Genomic DNA, 12,468 nt, shown 5'->3' on the forward strand with positions numbered 1-12,468 from the left:
CCAAATCATTCTCTTTCACGGGATCAATCATGTCAGTTTTATATCTAGAGCAGTTTCAGAGGACACAGGAGGAAAAAAAAGGAGAAAGACTTAAAAGAGTAATGTGATAATTTCTTTACTTTGAAATACATTAATTAAATTTATCACAACTTTGTAAACTAACCTAATACCTCTGTAGCTTAAACCAAATCTGATTCTTTGCTGGTAATGTCTAGTCCATGTATGATCTTACTGGTCTATTAAGATAGTAAACTCATGCACATCTCCTGCTCACAAGTCAAGAGGGAGGGTAAGAAGGTGGGAAGAGCGGATGGGGGGGAGTCAGAGGACAGAGCGGGGCTTCTGCCCAAATGGTAGTTTCCATACTTTGGACACTTAACCTAATTTTCACAGAAGCCTGTGAGGCTTAAGCATCATTAAACATTTTTTTTCTGGTATGTTAAGGTTAATTAAAACTAGCTGGTATAACTTCTTCTTATAAAGAAGTCATCATATGATTTTTTTCTTTCACATTTTAGAATCAATTACAGAAATAAAAGTTTGTTTTTTTTTCCTTGGTCCTCAGCTATTTGAGGTGATGGGTATTAGTTCAGAGGGCAATCCATTAAAGAAAAACAAAAACATTATTTTCTGATTTTCAGAAATCAGGATTGTGGTATTTTACAGACATGGTGTAGATGATGTTTTGGAGTGATAGGTACTCCCTCAAACTAATTGGTTACATAGGTGCTTGTTTACTTTTTTTTACATGGATGTTCTGTCTTATTTGTTTAGTTAAATATAGATCAGGATTCTTCATTTCAGGACCTTTCTTTTCCTGGTCCCATCTCCAAGGCCGAGAATGCCTTCCTCACTCCGTTAGACAAGGTGCCTTCCAGCCTTGAATGCTCTGGCCTCAGCAAGCGGCATGAGTTTCCATTCCATGCTGCTCACCCAGCGGCTTGCCACAATGGCCAGCGGGGGCCCAGTAAACATTTGCTGATGTAGACTGTTTTCCTAGGAGTACAGGCATTGTGGTAGTAATGTATCCTTTATCCACAAGATACATCTGCTTATAGTGTTTATGTTTTTCATGCGGCTTTGGCAGTTGCACATAGGAAAGGAGATGAAAGGTAAGCCGTTCCACCCTTATTCCTCCATTACTTGTTTCCTGAAGTGGTCACTTCAGGATGATCCCCCATGTTTCCTCTATCTCACCTGAAAGCATATAAAAAGTTTGCTAGCACTGACTGTGGGGCACATCCTATCTTTACCTTCCAGGGGACCAGTGAGAATCAGAAAAATTCTCCAGCTGGTGGAGCCCAGCCTGGACCATGTGAGGCTCCCCCTGACCCGCCCAGAAGCCAGCCATCCCCTCCAGCAGCCGCATCTCAGACGCAGAGCAGCCCCGCTCACCCCAGTGTGGACCCGCGCGCAGAGGACAGTGAGGACCGCCAGGCCCCGCCCGCCGCCGGGGGACACTGAGGCGTGCCGCTCACCTCGCGCCCTGCATGGAACCAGGCTCCTCTGCCAGGACACGGGGAGAGGCACCCCGAACCTAGGACACGCCTCACTTGAGGAGCATAGCACCACATACGCTTCTAAACACCTGAACTCATCACCATGGAGACACTCACACGCACACGAGCTACAGTACATATTGGCAGAAACAGGTCACCTCCCACGCCCCACCGGAGTCACAGGAGGAGGACGGAACTCAGTGAGGCCTTTGTAGGTTAAGGACCACAGGACTTCCCTGCCAGGGCAGTAAGAGCTGGAAAGTTACACTAAATGGGTGGAGGGAAAAAAGTGTTTCAAGGTGAATGCTGATATAAGTTCCCTCTTCTGATTCTTTATTCTAATTATTTGGTTCTTAAAGCAAACTGGGAAGAAACAATACATCTATAATTTTGTTTCTTTTAAAAAGAACCATTTAAAAATTATAAGACTTATTTTTAAAAATAACCAGATAAAAGTTGGTAGCATCTATGCTTTTGTTTAATAAGAAAAAAAAAGGAAAAAGTTTCATCAGAAACTCGGGATATCTCTAGGAAATATATTTTTATATGTGTATGGTATATAATGAAAATAGTCAATTCTTGGAGCAGCAAAAGCTGTTACTGACCACTGCAAGCTAAGCTGAGCTTTAAAATGCCTTCTGTTTTAAATGGGCTTTAAGACCAGAGGAAGGAATATTTGAAATAAACCAAACAACTCAGTATGCTGTGGCTTGATAAACAAAGGTTTACTAAATATACTGAAACTGTAAATAGCCTCTATCACTATTTACAGCTCTCTAGTGATTTGGGCTCTAATTGGCTGATGGAATAAAACAAACACAAAATCAATGAATTCCTAAGGGTTTCTTTTAATTAAGCAGTACTACTTACAAATAAGTGCCTGGGGGAGGGATAAAATTTTTTAAAATTACATAATGGCTCAGTTTTTGTTTTGTTTTTGGTGAGGGGAAAAGGTGGTGAACAGGAAGCCAGGAACGGAAAAGACAGAAATAAGAAGTTAAGTACACTTTCCAATGACTTATGACACAAATGTCAGTATATTCTTTCCCATGAAGACACAGTCAGACACTGGAGAATTCAGGTATGAGCACACTACTGTAAATACTACAACTACAGTCAGGACAGTGGCCAGGTGACTCATGCATAAAGCTTGCTGCTAAAAGTGAAAGTCGAGATTACAGGAAGCCTTGCGGGAGGGCTGTGGACCAGGCAACACCGCTTCAGCTGAAGAAAGGGCAGTCATGCAGTGTGTACGATACTGTGGGTGAGCACAGAGGAGAGGAAAGAACAGAGTTAAAAATGAAAAACTCACCTTACTCTCTGACCCTAATTAGGCAGGACCAACTGTAAAGTAAGGGCTTCTCCACGACACCATACTTCTGCCCACGACAGCATCTGGGAGAAGAAACTACACTTGGATATCTAGCTTCACCACAGAACACAGCTTAAAAATAAAATAATGGGAAGGAATAGAATTAAGCAAATAGTTATTTTTGCACTTGACTGAAATGTACTGTACTGTAAATTATCATGACTCATTTTAAGTGACCTTTAAAAATCAGATGTATTTATTATGCTTATGTAACTATAGAAATAGAGAGATGGGTGACAGGCTGAACCTCAGCTATGAATATTCAGTATGTGGATTTGTGAAACTGACTGTAGGAAGTCAAAAAACTTCTACTGTATCTTGTGTTTACAGTTCTGATTTATTCTTCTGAAAAGCCTGCTGCTTTGGAAATGCACAGTTGACATGTTCAAATAAAAATAAATACCATTTTTAAATATTTCCTAAATGATAATGATGTGACTAAACAAATAAAAGTCCCTCGCTCTGTAATGAATGAAATCAAATTCTACAGGCCTTTATTATGAGACATTTACTGTGAGAGCTGATTCAACAATGCAGTAATTTCCATCCTTTCAGAACAGACACCTTCATGGGTTTGTAGACTTTGTGACTTCTTCCTGTCCTTAACGTGCCATTAAAAAATATATTAGAGTGCAAATTAAATTTTGATTTGAGAATTTTATAATGCCTTTTGAGATCCCCTGGAAATACCTAGGGAAGTCACAAAGCCCAGGCTGGCAATCACTGCCTTAATGACCTGTTTTCACAGTTTTCCCTTAATTGTAGAAAAAGTAAATTACACAAAGCGCTGAGCTCATGTGGGATCTGAGTAAGAGATGACACTCACACATATACCTCTAACCTCCCAAAAAAACCTCATGAAAAGTCTAAGGAATTCACAGGAAGAACATCACAGCCTTACTGGCTTATTCATCTTGTCATGGGCCACAGGAAGCAGAATGCTGGCCAAGTGCTTCCCTCTGATGTGCAGTTCCTCCAAAACTGCCAGGGTGGAGGCTGCCAGTGGCGCTGGGACCATTATTTAAGCAGTATTCCTTGCAGTCGATCTGGAGTTAGGCAGTGATTCTGGGAGGTTAGTTACTCACAGGAAGCCACACCCATCGTTACGGGGTGCTTGTTGTGTGCTGGTGACCTTGTCGTTTTGTCCTTACCACCACCCGAGGTGATACGTATCACTGTCTCCACTTTAAGTATGAGGATTCTGCAGGTAACTCAGCTTATGTTATGGGGCCCAGGTCACAAAGCCAGGATTCAAAACTCAAACCCACCAGGACTTTCCCTGACCCCAGGAGGCAGGGAGGCCTTCCCTGCTTCTGTTGTGGTAAAATGAGCCTGAAAAAAATCCCTGGTCATTCTGAATGCCCCCTCATGTGCCTGGTACTCACATGGCATGGCTGTAGCTCCATTTAGGATCGCTAGATATTCTAGATACGTGGAAGTCCAGCGCCTTCAAACTCCGGCTGTTGGTCTCACCTGTTCGTGCCACCCTGGAGATAACTTGGAAGGTTTGGCAACCTGCAGAGGAAACTTGGAGGTCAGCAGGGATCCTGAAGACCGATGCCATGGAGTTGGGAAGGGCCAGCAGACACGGCCGCTGCTCAATGTCCTGAGGCAACAGCCTTGTCGAACGGCGCCCTCTAGTGCGGCAGATGTTAGCCACAGGTGGTCCTTAAGTGGTTGCCATGTGGCTAGTGGATCCGAGGAATTCCATTTCTCCTGCTGTTTAAACAGTACCATGTGGATCTTGGCTATTATGCAGAAACAGAGCAAGAAACCACCTTTGGGAGGTCTCTGGGTCCTAGTTTTCTCATCTTCACTGTGAAAGGCTGGACCCTAAAATTAACATCATCTTGTGAAGAGGGATTACGTTACACCACATCGGGTGGTTTTAAGGACAAAAGGACAAGGTCATCAGCACACAACAAGCACCCCGTAACAACGGGTGTGGCTTCCAATGAGTAACTAACTTCCTAGAATCACCGCCTAACTCCAGATCGACTCTTATGCTGTGACAGAGCTGAATGGAGGGAAGTAAAAGATGATTTTCTCGTCAGAAATTCTCCTGTTCCCAGGTGCAAGAAGCAGAGAAAGCTACTTCTGAAGCCCCAGAGCACTCCTGTGAACACCTGGCTCAAGAATCCCAAATCCCTGGGCAGACGGGAGAGAGGCTGGTATCTGGACAGAGAGAGAATAAACGGGGGAGGGGAAGGGGAAGTGGGCTCTCAAATCACAAAGTGACTTACCTTATGCAAGGACAAACCGTGGTTTAAAATAAGACAGTAGTCAGAAACTTGGTGATGTCCAGAGGGGGAAGATGTGAGCCAGTCCAGGTGAGCAACTTACTCTCACTCAGCTCCCATCTCCATCGGGTGGCGAATGCAGGCCCACTTCCCCCACTGTGGCTCCCGGGAGGGCCCCACTTTCTGACGGCAACCCAAGGACCTTAGCATGCTGGCCGTGGAGCCCCACTGTCTGGATCTGCATCTCACTGCTGCCAGGGAGAAATTACACCTCTAAGTGACCTCCTGTGGCATCAGGGACCTCCTCTGTAAATTTAAGGTGATCACAGCATCTGCCTTACTTCTGATGTTTAATGACATACCTTACATACAGTACACACTCCATAAAAATTGCCATCATTTTTGTGTGGCAAATAGACACAAATGCTGCCTCATTTCTCCAATCAAGTCCTAGCTCTCTGAGTATTTTGTGACATTTAAATCCATTGTATGCTCCCAAACTATAGTACTATGTTACATGCTTACCTACACCCAGTAAGCTGTCTAATAAGAGTTCCAATATGCACTGTAAACATTAAGTGGTTAGAGATATTAGTTAATGGATAAAATTAATCAAAACATAAGTTGAAGAGGATGGGGGGATAAATGACAAGTAATGTTATATGCCAACAAACTGGACAACCAGAAGAAACAAATTTCTAGAAACACACAGCCTGCCAAGACTGAGTCAAGAAGAAACAAGCAATTTGAACAGATCGATCACTAGAAAAGATAGAATCTGAAATAATAAAAACTCCCTGCAAACAAAAGTCCAGGACCAGATGGTTTCATTGGGGAATTAAGAGGAATTTATATAAAGAGGAATTTATACCAAATATATAAAGAGGAATTTATACCTACCCTTCTCAAAAAAGAATTCCAAAAAATCAAAGACAAAGGAATGCTCCCAAATTCATTCTGTAAGGCCACCATTACCCTGAAACCAAAACCAGACAAAGACATTCCAAAAAAAGAAAACCAGAAGATAATCTTTGATGAATACAGATGCAAAAATCCTCAACACAATATTATAACAGCAAACGGAATCCAATAATACATAAAAAGGGTCAAATACCATGATCAAATTGGACTTACTCCTGAGTCAGAAAGATGGTTCAACATACACAAATCAATGTGATATGACACATTAACAAAAGGAAAGGCAAAAACCACATGATCACCTCAATAGATGCAGAAAAAAGCATTTGACAGAATTCAACATTCATGATACAAACTCTCATCAGAACAACAGAACAGATACAACAGCAAGAATAAGCAGACACACCAATGTTCATGCAAATCAAGGTATTATTAATTATCGAGTCTCACAGGGAGAGAGAAGAATGAACTAAGCAGTAGACTTTCACACTCAGGACTCAGTAAAGGATCTTTCACTGGCTGAGGTGGGAAAAAACCTCTCATCAAAGTGGTCTGGGAGGGGATATATTCAAACATAATAAAGGCCATTTACTCCAAAATCTACAGCCAGCATGATACTCAATGGGGAAAAGCTGAAAGCTTCCTGCTAAATCCAGAAACAAGATAAGGATGTCCAAAATAGTATTGGAAGTCCCAGAGACAGTAATCACACAAGAAAAATAAAAGGTATGCAATTAAAAGAGAAGAGATCAAACTGTCACAATTCACAGATAACATGATACTCTATACAGAGAACCCTAGAGTGTCCACTCCAAAACTATTAGAACTAATAAATGAATTTGGCAAGGTTGCAGGATGCAAGATTAATGTAACAATGTAAAATGTTTCTATACACTAATAATGAAATATCAGAAAAAGAAAGTGAAAAAAAAATCCCATTTAAAATCACATGAAGTAAAATATCTAGGCATAAACTTAATCAAGAAGGTGAAAGGCCTATAAGCTGAAAACTATAAAATATTGATGAAGGAAAATGAAGATGATTCTGAAGAAATGGAACGATATCCCATGCTTTTAGATCGGAAGACTCATGATTATTTAAATGGCCATATTACTCAAAGCAATCTACAGACGTAATGCAATTCCTAACAAAACACCCAGGGACATTTTCCACAGAACCAGAACACATAGTCCAAAAATTTATATGGGACTACAAAAGATCCCATATAGCCAAAACAATCCTGAGAAAAAAGAACAATACTGAAGGTGTAACTCTCCCAGACTTCAGACTATCCTACAAAGCTATAGTAATCAAAAGAGCATGGTACTGGAACAAAAAACAAACACTTAGATTAACAGAACAGAGAATCCAGAAATAAACCCACACACCTACAACCAATCTGTGAGAAAGGAGCCAAGAATACACATTGGACAAGAGACATTATTCTCAACAAGTAGTGCTGGGAAAGCAGGACATCAATGTGTAAAACAGTGAGATTAGAACATTCCCTCACATAATATACAAAAATAAACTCAAAACAGTTATAACACCTAAATGTAAGACATGAAACCATAAAATTAGACAAGAACACAGGTGAAACACTCTCATAAATCAGTAATATTTTCTTGGATCACTCTCCCAAAGCAAAAAAGGAAAGCAATGCAGAGCACTGGAAACCATCAACAAAATGAAAACACACTTTGAGATGGGAGGAAAAATTTGCCAATGATGCAACAAGGGATTAATATCCAAAATATATAGAAAGCACGATTAAGAAACATCAAATAGACAACCTAACTTTACACCTAAAACAACTGGAAAAACAAAACAAAACAAAAAAACCAAAATTAGCAAAAGGAAAGAAATCACGAAGATCAGGGCAGAAATAAGTGAAAAAGAAATGAAAGAAACAATAGTAAAGGTTAATAAAACTAAAAGCTGATTCTTCGAGAAGATAAACAAAATTGACAAACCTTTATTTAGCCAGACTCATCAAAAAAGAGAGAGAGAAGAATCAAATCAACAAAATTAGAAATGAAAAAGGAGAGGTTGTAACAGACAATGCAGAAATACAAAGGATTATAAGAGTCTATTATGAACAACTATATGGCAATAAAATGGATAACCTGGAAGAAACGGACAGATTCTTAGAAAAGTTGGATCTTCCAAGACTGAACCAGAAAGAAATAGAAATTATGAGCAACCCAATTATAAGCACTGAAATTGAAGCTATGATCAAAAATCTCCCAAAAAACAAAAGCCCAGGACCAGATGGCTTCACAGGAGAATTCTATCAAACATTTAGAGAAGAGCTAATGTCATCCTTCTAAAACTCTTTCAAAAAATTGCAGAGAAAGGAACACTTCCAAACTCATTCTAAGAGGCCACCATCAGCCTGATACCATAACCAGACAAGACAACACACAAAAAAGAAAACTATAGGCCAATATCATTGATGAACATAGATGCAAAAATGCTCAACAAAATTTTAGCAAACAGAATTCAGCAACACATCAAAAAGTTAATACACCATGATCAAGTTGGGATTATTCCAGGGATGCAAGAATTCTTCAATAGACACAAATCAATCAATGTGATACACCATATTAACAAATTGAAAGATAAAAACCATATGATAATCTCAATAGATGCAGAAAAAACCTTTGACAAAATTCAGCACCCATTTATGATTAAAACTCTTCAAGAAATGAGCATAGAAGGAACCTACCTCAACATAGTAAAGGTCATATATGATAAGCCTACAGCAAACATTATTCTCAGTTGTGAAAAATGGAAAGCATATCCCCTAAAATAAGGAACAAGATAAGGGTGTCCACTTTCACCACTATTATTCAACATAGTTCTGGAAGTCCTAGCTACAGCAATCAGAGAAGAAAAAGAAATAAAAGAAACCCAGATCAGAAAAGAAGAAATAAAGCTCTCTCTGTTTGCAGATGACATGCTACTGTATATAGAAAACCCTAAAGATAGTATCAGAAAATTACTAGAGCTAATCAGTGAATTTAGCAAGGTTGCAGGATACAAAATCAACACACAGAAATCACTTGCATTTCTATATACTAACAATGAAAAATCAGAAAGAGCAATTAAGGAATCAATCCCATTCACCAATGCAACAAAAAGAATTAATTATCTAGGAATAAACTTACCTAATAAGACAAAAGAACTGTACACAGAAAATTATAAGACACCAATGAAAGAAATCAAAGATGACATAAATAGATGGAGAGATATTCCATGTTCCTGGGTAGGAAGAATCAATATTGTGAAAATGGCTATACTACCAAATGCAATCTACAGATTCAGTGTGATCCCTATCAAATTACCAATGACATTTTTCACAGAACTAGAAAAAAAAATTTCACAATTCATATGGAAACACAAAAGACCCCAAATAGCCAAAGTAGCCTTGAGAAAGAAGAATGGAGCTGGAGGAATCACCTTACTGGCTTCAGATTATATTACAAAGCTAAAGTATGGTTCTGACACAAAAACAGGAATATGGACCAATAAAACAAGATAGAAAACCCAGAAATAAGCCCATGCTCCTATGGGTACCTTATTTTTGACAAAGGAGGCAAGAATATACAATGGGGCAAAGATAGCCTCTTCAATAACTGGTGCTGGGAAAACTGGACAGCTACATGTAAAAGAATGAAATCAGAACACTTCCTAATACCATACACAAAGATAAACTCAAAATGGATTAAAGATCTAAATGGAAGACCAGAAACTATAAAACTCTTAGAGGAAAACATAGGCAGAATGCTCGATGACATAAATCAAAGCAAGATCCTCTATGACCCACTTCCTAAAGTAATGGAAATAAAAACAAAAGTAAACAAGTGATTAAACTTAAAAGCTTTTGTACAGCAAAGGAAACTATAAGCAAGGTGAAAAGACAACTCTCAGAATGGGAGAAAATAATAGCAAATGAAACAACTGACACAGGATTAATTTCCAAAATATACAAGCAGCTCATACAATTCAATACTGGAAAAACAAAATAACCCAATCAAAACATGGGGAAAAGACTTAAACAGACATTTTTTCAAAGAAGAAATATAGATGGCTAGCAAACACATTAAAAGATGCTCAACATCGCTCATTATTAGAGAAATGCAAATCAAAACTACAATGATATCACCTCACACCTGTCAGAATGGCCATCATCAAAAAGTCTACAAACAATAAATGCTGGAGAGGGAGTGGAGAAAAGGGAATGCTCTTGAACTGTTGGTGGGAATGTAAACTGATACAGCCGCTATGGAAGATGGTATGGAGATTCCCTAACAAACTAGGAATAAAACCATCCATATGACCCAGCAGTCCCATTCCTGGCATATACCCTGAGGAAATAAAAATTGAAAAAGACACATGTATCCCACTGTTAATTGCAGCACTATTTACAATAGCTAGAACATGGAAGCAACCTAGATGTTCATTGAAAGATGATGGATAAAGAAATTGTGGTACATACACACAATGGAACATTCAGTTCAGTTCAGTTCAGTTCAGTCGCTCAGTCGTGTCAGACTCTTTGCGACCCCATGAATCGCAGCACGCCAGGCCTCCCGGTCCATCACCAACTCCCGGAGCTTACTCAAACTCATGTCTATTGAGTCGGTGATGCCATCCAGCCATCCCATCTTCTGTTGTCCCCTTCTCCTCCTGCCCCCAATCCCTCCCAGCATCAGAGTCTTTTCCAACGAGTCAACTCTTCGCATGAGGTGGCCAAAGTACTGGAGTTTCAGCTTCAGCATCAGTCCTTCCAATGAACACCCAGGACTGATGTCCTTTAGGATGGACTGGTTGGATCTCCTTGCAGTCCAAGGGACTCTCAAGAGTCTTCTCCAACACCACGACTCAGTCATAAAAAGGAATGCATCTGAGTCAGTTCTAATAAGGTGGATGAACCTAGATCCTATTATACAGAGTGAGGTAAGTTAGGAAGAGAAAGATAAATATCGTATTCTGACACATATATATGGAATCTAGAATAATAGTACTGAAGAATGGGCAACAATGGAGAAAAAAACAGAGAGAACAGACTTATGGATGTGGGGAGAGGGGAGGGGAGGGTGAGATGTGTGGAAAGAGTAACATGGAAACTTACATTACCATATGTAAATTAGATAGCCAACGGGAATGTGCTGTATGGCTCGGGAAACTCAAACAGGGTCTCTGTATCAATCTAGAGCGGTGGGATGGGGCAGGAGATGGAAGGGAGGTTCAAAAGGGAGGGGATATATGTATACCTATGGCTGATTCATGTTGAGGTTTGACAAAAAACAACAAAATTCTGTAAAGCAATTATCCTTCAATTAAAAAATAAATAAGTTAAAAAAAATACAATACTAAATGAAAAATGCCAGAAACCAAAGGCTACAAGTTGTATGAGGCTATTGACTGAAGCTACAGAGCATGCGTGCATACACTGATATGAAATGTTCAGAATATGCACATATAGAGAGGCAGAAAGTAGACTACTAGGTGCTATGACCAAGGGAAAGAAGACAAGCAAAACAGTGAGTGACTGGTAACAGGCACAGTGGTTTTTTTCAGAGTGACGGAAATGTTCTAAGATTGATTATGGCAATGGTTGTACAACTCTAAATATATTAAGAATCATGAATTGTACACTCTAAACAGATGAACTATATGGTATATAAATTATATCTCAATAAAACCGTTATTAAAAATATTTATGTAAAAGAGGAAATAAAGAAAATACAGAAAGTATCTGGCTCTTAGGGTCAGCTAAAAATTCCTGTCTCATTGCAAGTGTCTTCAAAATTCCACATCCATTATGTTATTCTTGCATAGGATCCCTCTTTCAGGTGGACCAAAAAAAAAAAAAAAAGTGATTAAAACATTGTACTTCTCTAAACTCTGGAGAATAATCACATACAGAAAAATATAAGATCCTTTGTCTTTTCTTGATGCCATTCTGGGGGTCTTAACTCTTTCAAATGTTTAAATATCAACTATTCCAAACCTCTTAAAATCTAAAATTTCTTAAATTCCTAGATTAAAAAAAAAAAAGTCATGAATTCAAATACTGTCCTAAATGTCAGATGGACACTCTCTTGTAATTCAGCCCCCTAAGTATTACTGGCAAACTAAACAACTAGTTCACAAAGCAATTTTTGTGGTATATGTTTTAAAACCTTTAAAAAATAATACGATTATTTAAACATGGCCACCTATACTACATCTCACCCACATATGTTGGTGTCAAACAGTCCAATTTGCTAACAACAGTGAGCTTTTATGAGGCAGCTGGTGGAAGTAGGAACACAGCAAAGGTTCCTTGGGCTCCACAACTATGCACCCATGGTGGCATGAGGCAGAGAACCCATGCCAACCACCTGCGAGGGGCAGGACCCCTGTACTCAACGCAGATGAGAGATGGGA

The 12,468-nt window shown here is 39.3% G+C and overlaps 1 protein-coding gene across 1 annotated transcript in view; it reads left to right on the forward strand.

Annotated features, from left to right (window-relative positions):
• Nucleotides 1–3,289, forward strand: part of MFSD6 (major facilitator superfamily domain containing 6) — an 83,546-nt gene extending 80,257 nt beyond the window's left edge. Inside the window, exon 7 of the mRNA XM_065931929.1 lies at nt 1,261–3,289. Coding sequence (XP_065788001.1) covers nt 1,261–1,464 — 204 coding nt within the window. The 3' untranslated portion in view covers nt 1,465–3,289. The remainder of the gene's footprint in view (nt 1–1,260) is intronic.
• Nucleotides 3,290–12,468: the final 9,179 nt, after the last annotated feature.

Source organism: Muntiacus reevesi, chromosome 3 (genome assembly GCF_963930625.1).
Source record: "Muntiacus reevesi chromosome 3, mMunRee1.1, whole genome shotgun sequence".
Taxonomy (NCBI): Eukaryota; Metazoa; Chordata; class Mammalia; order Artiodactyla; family Cervidae; genus Muntiacus; species Muntiacus reevesi.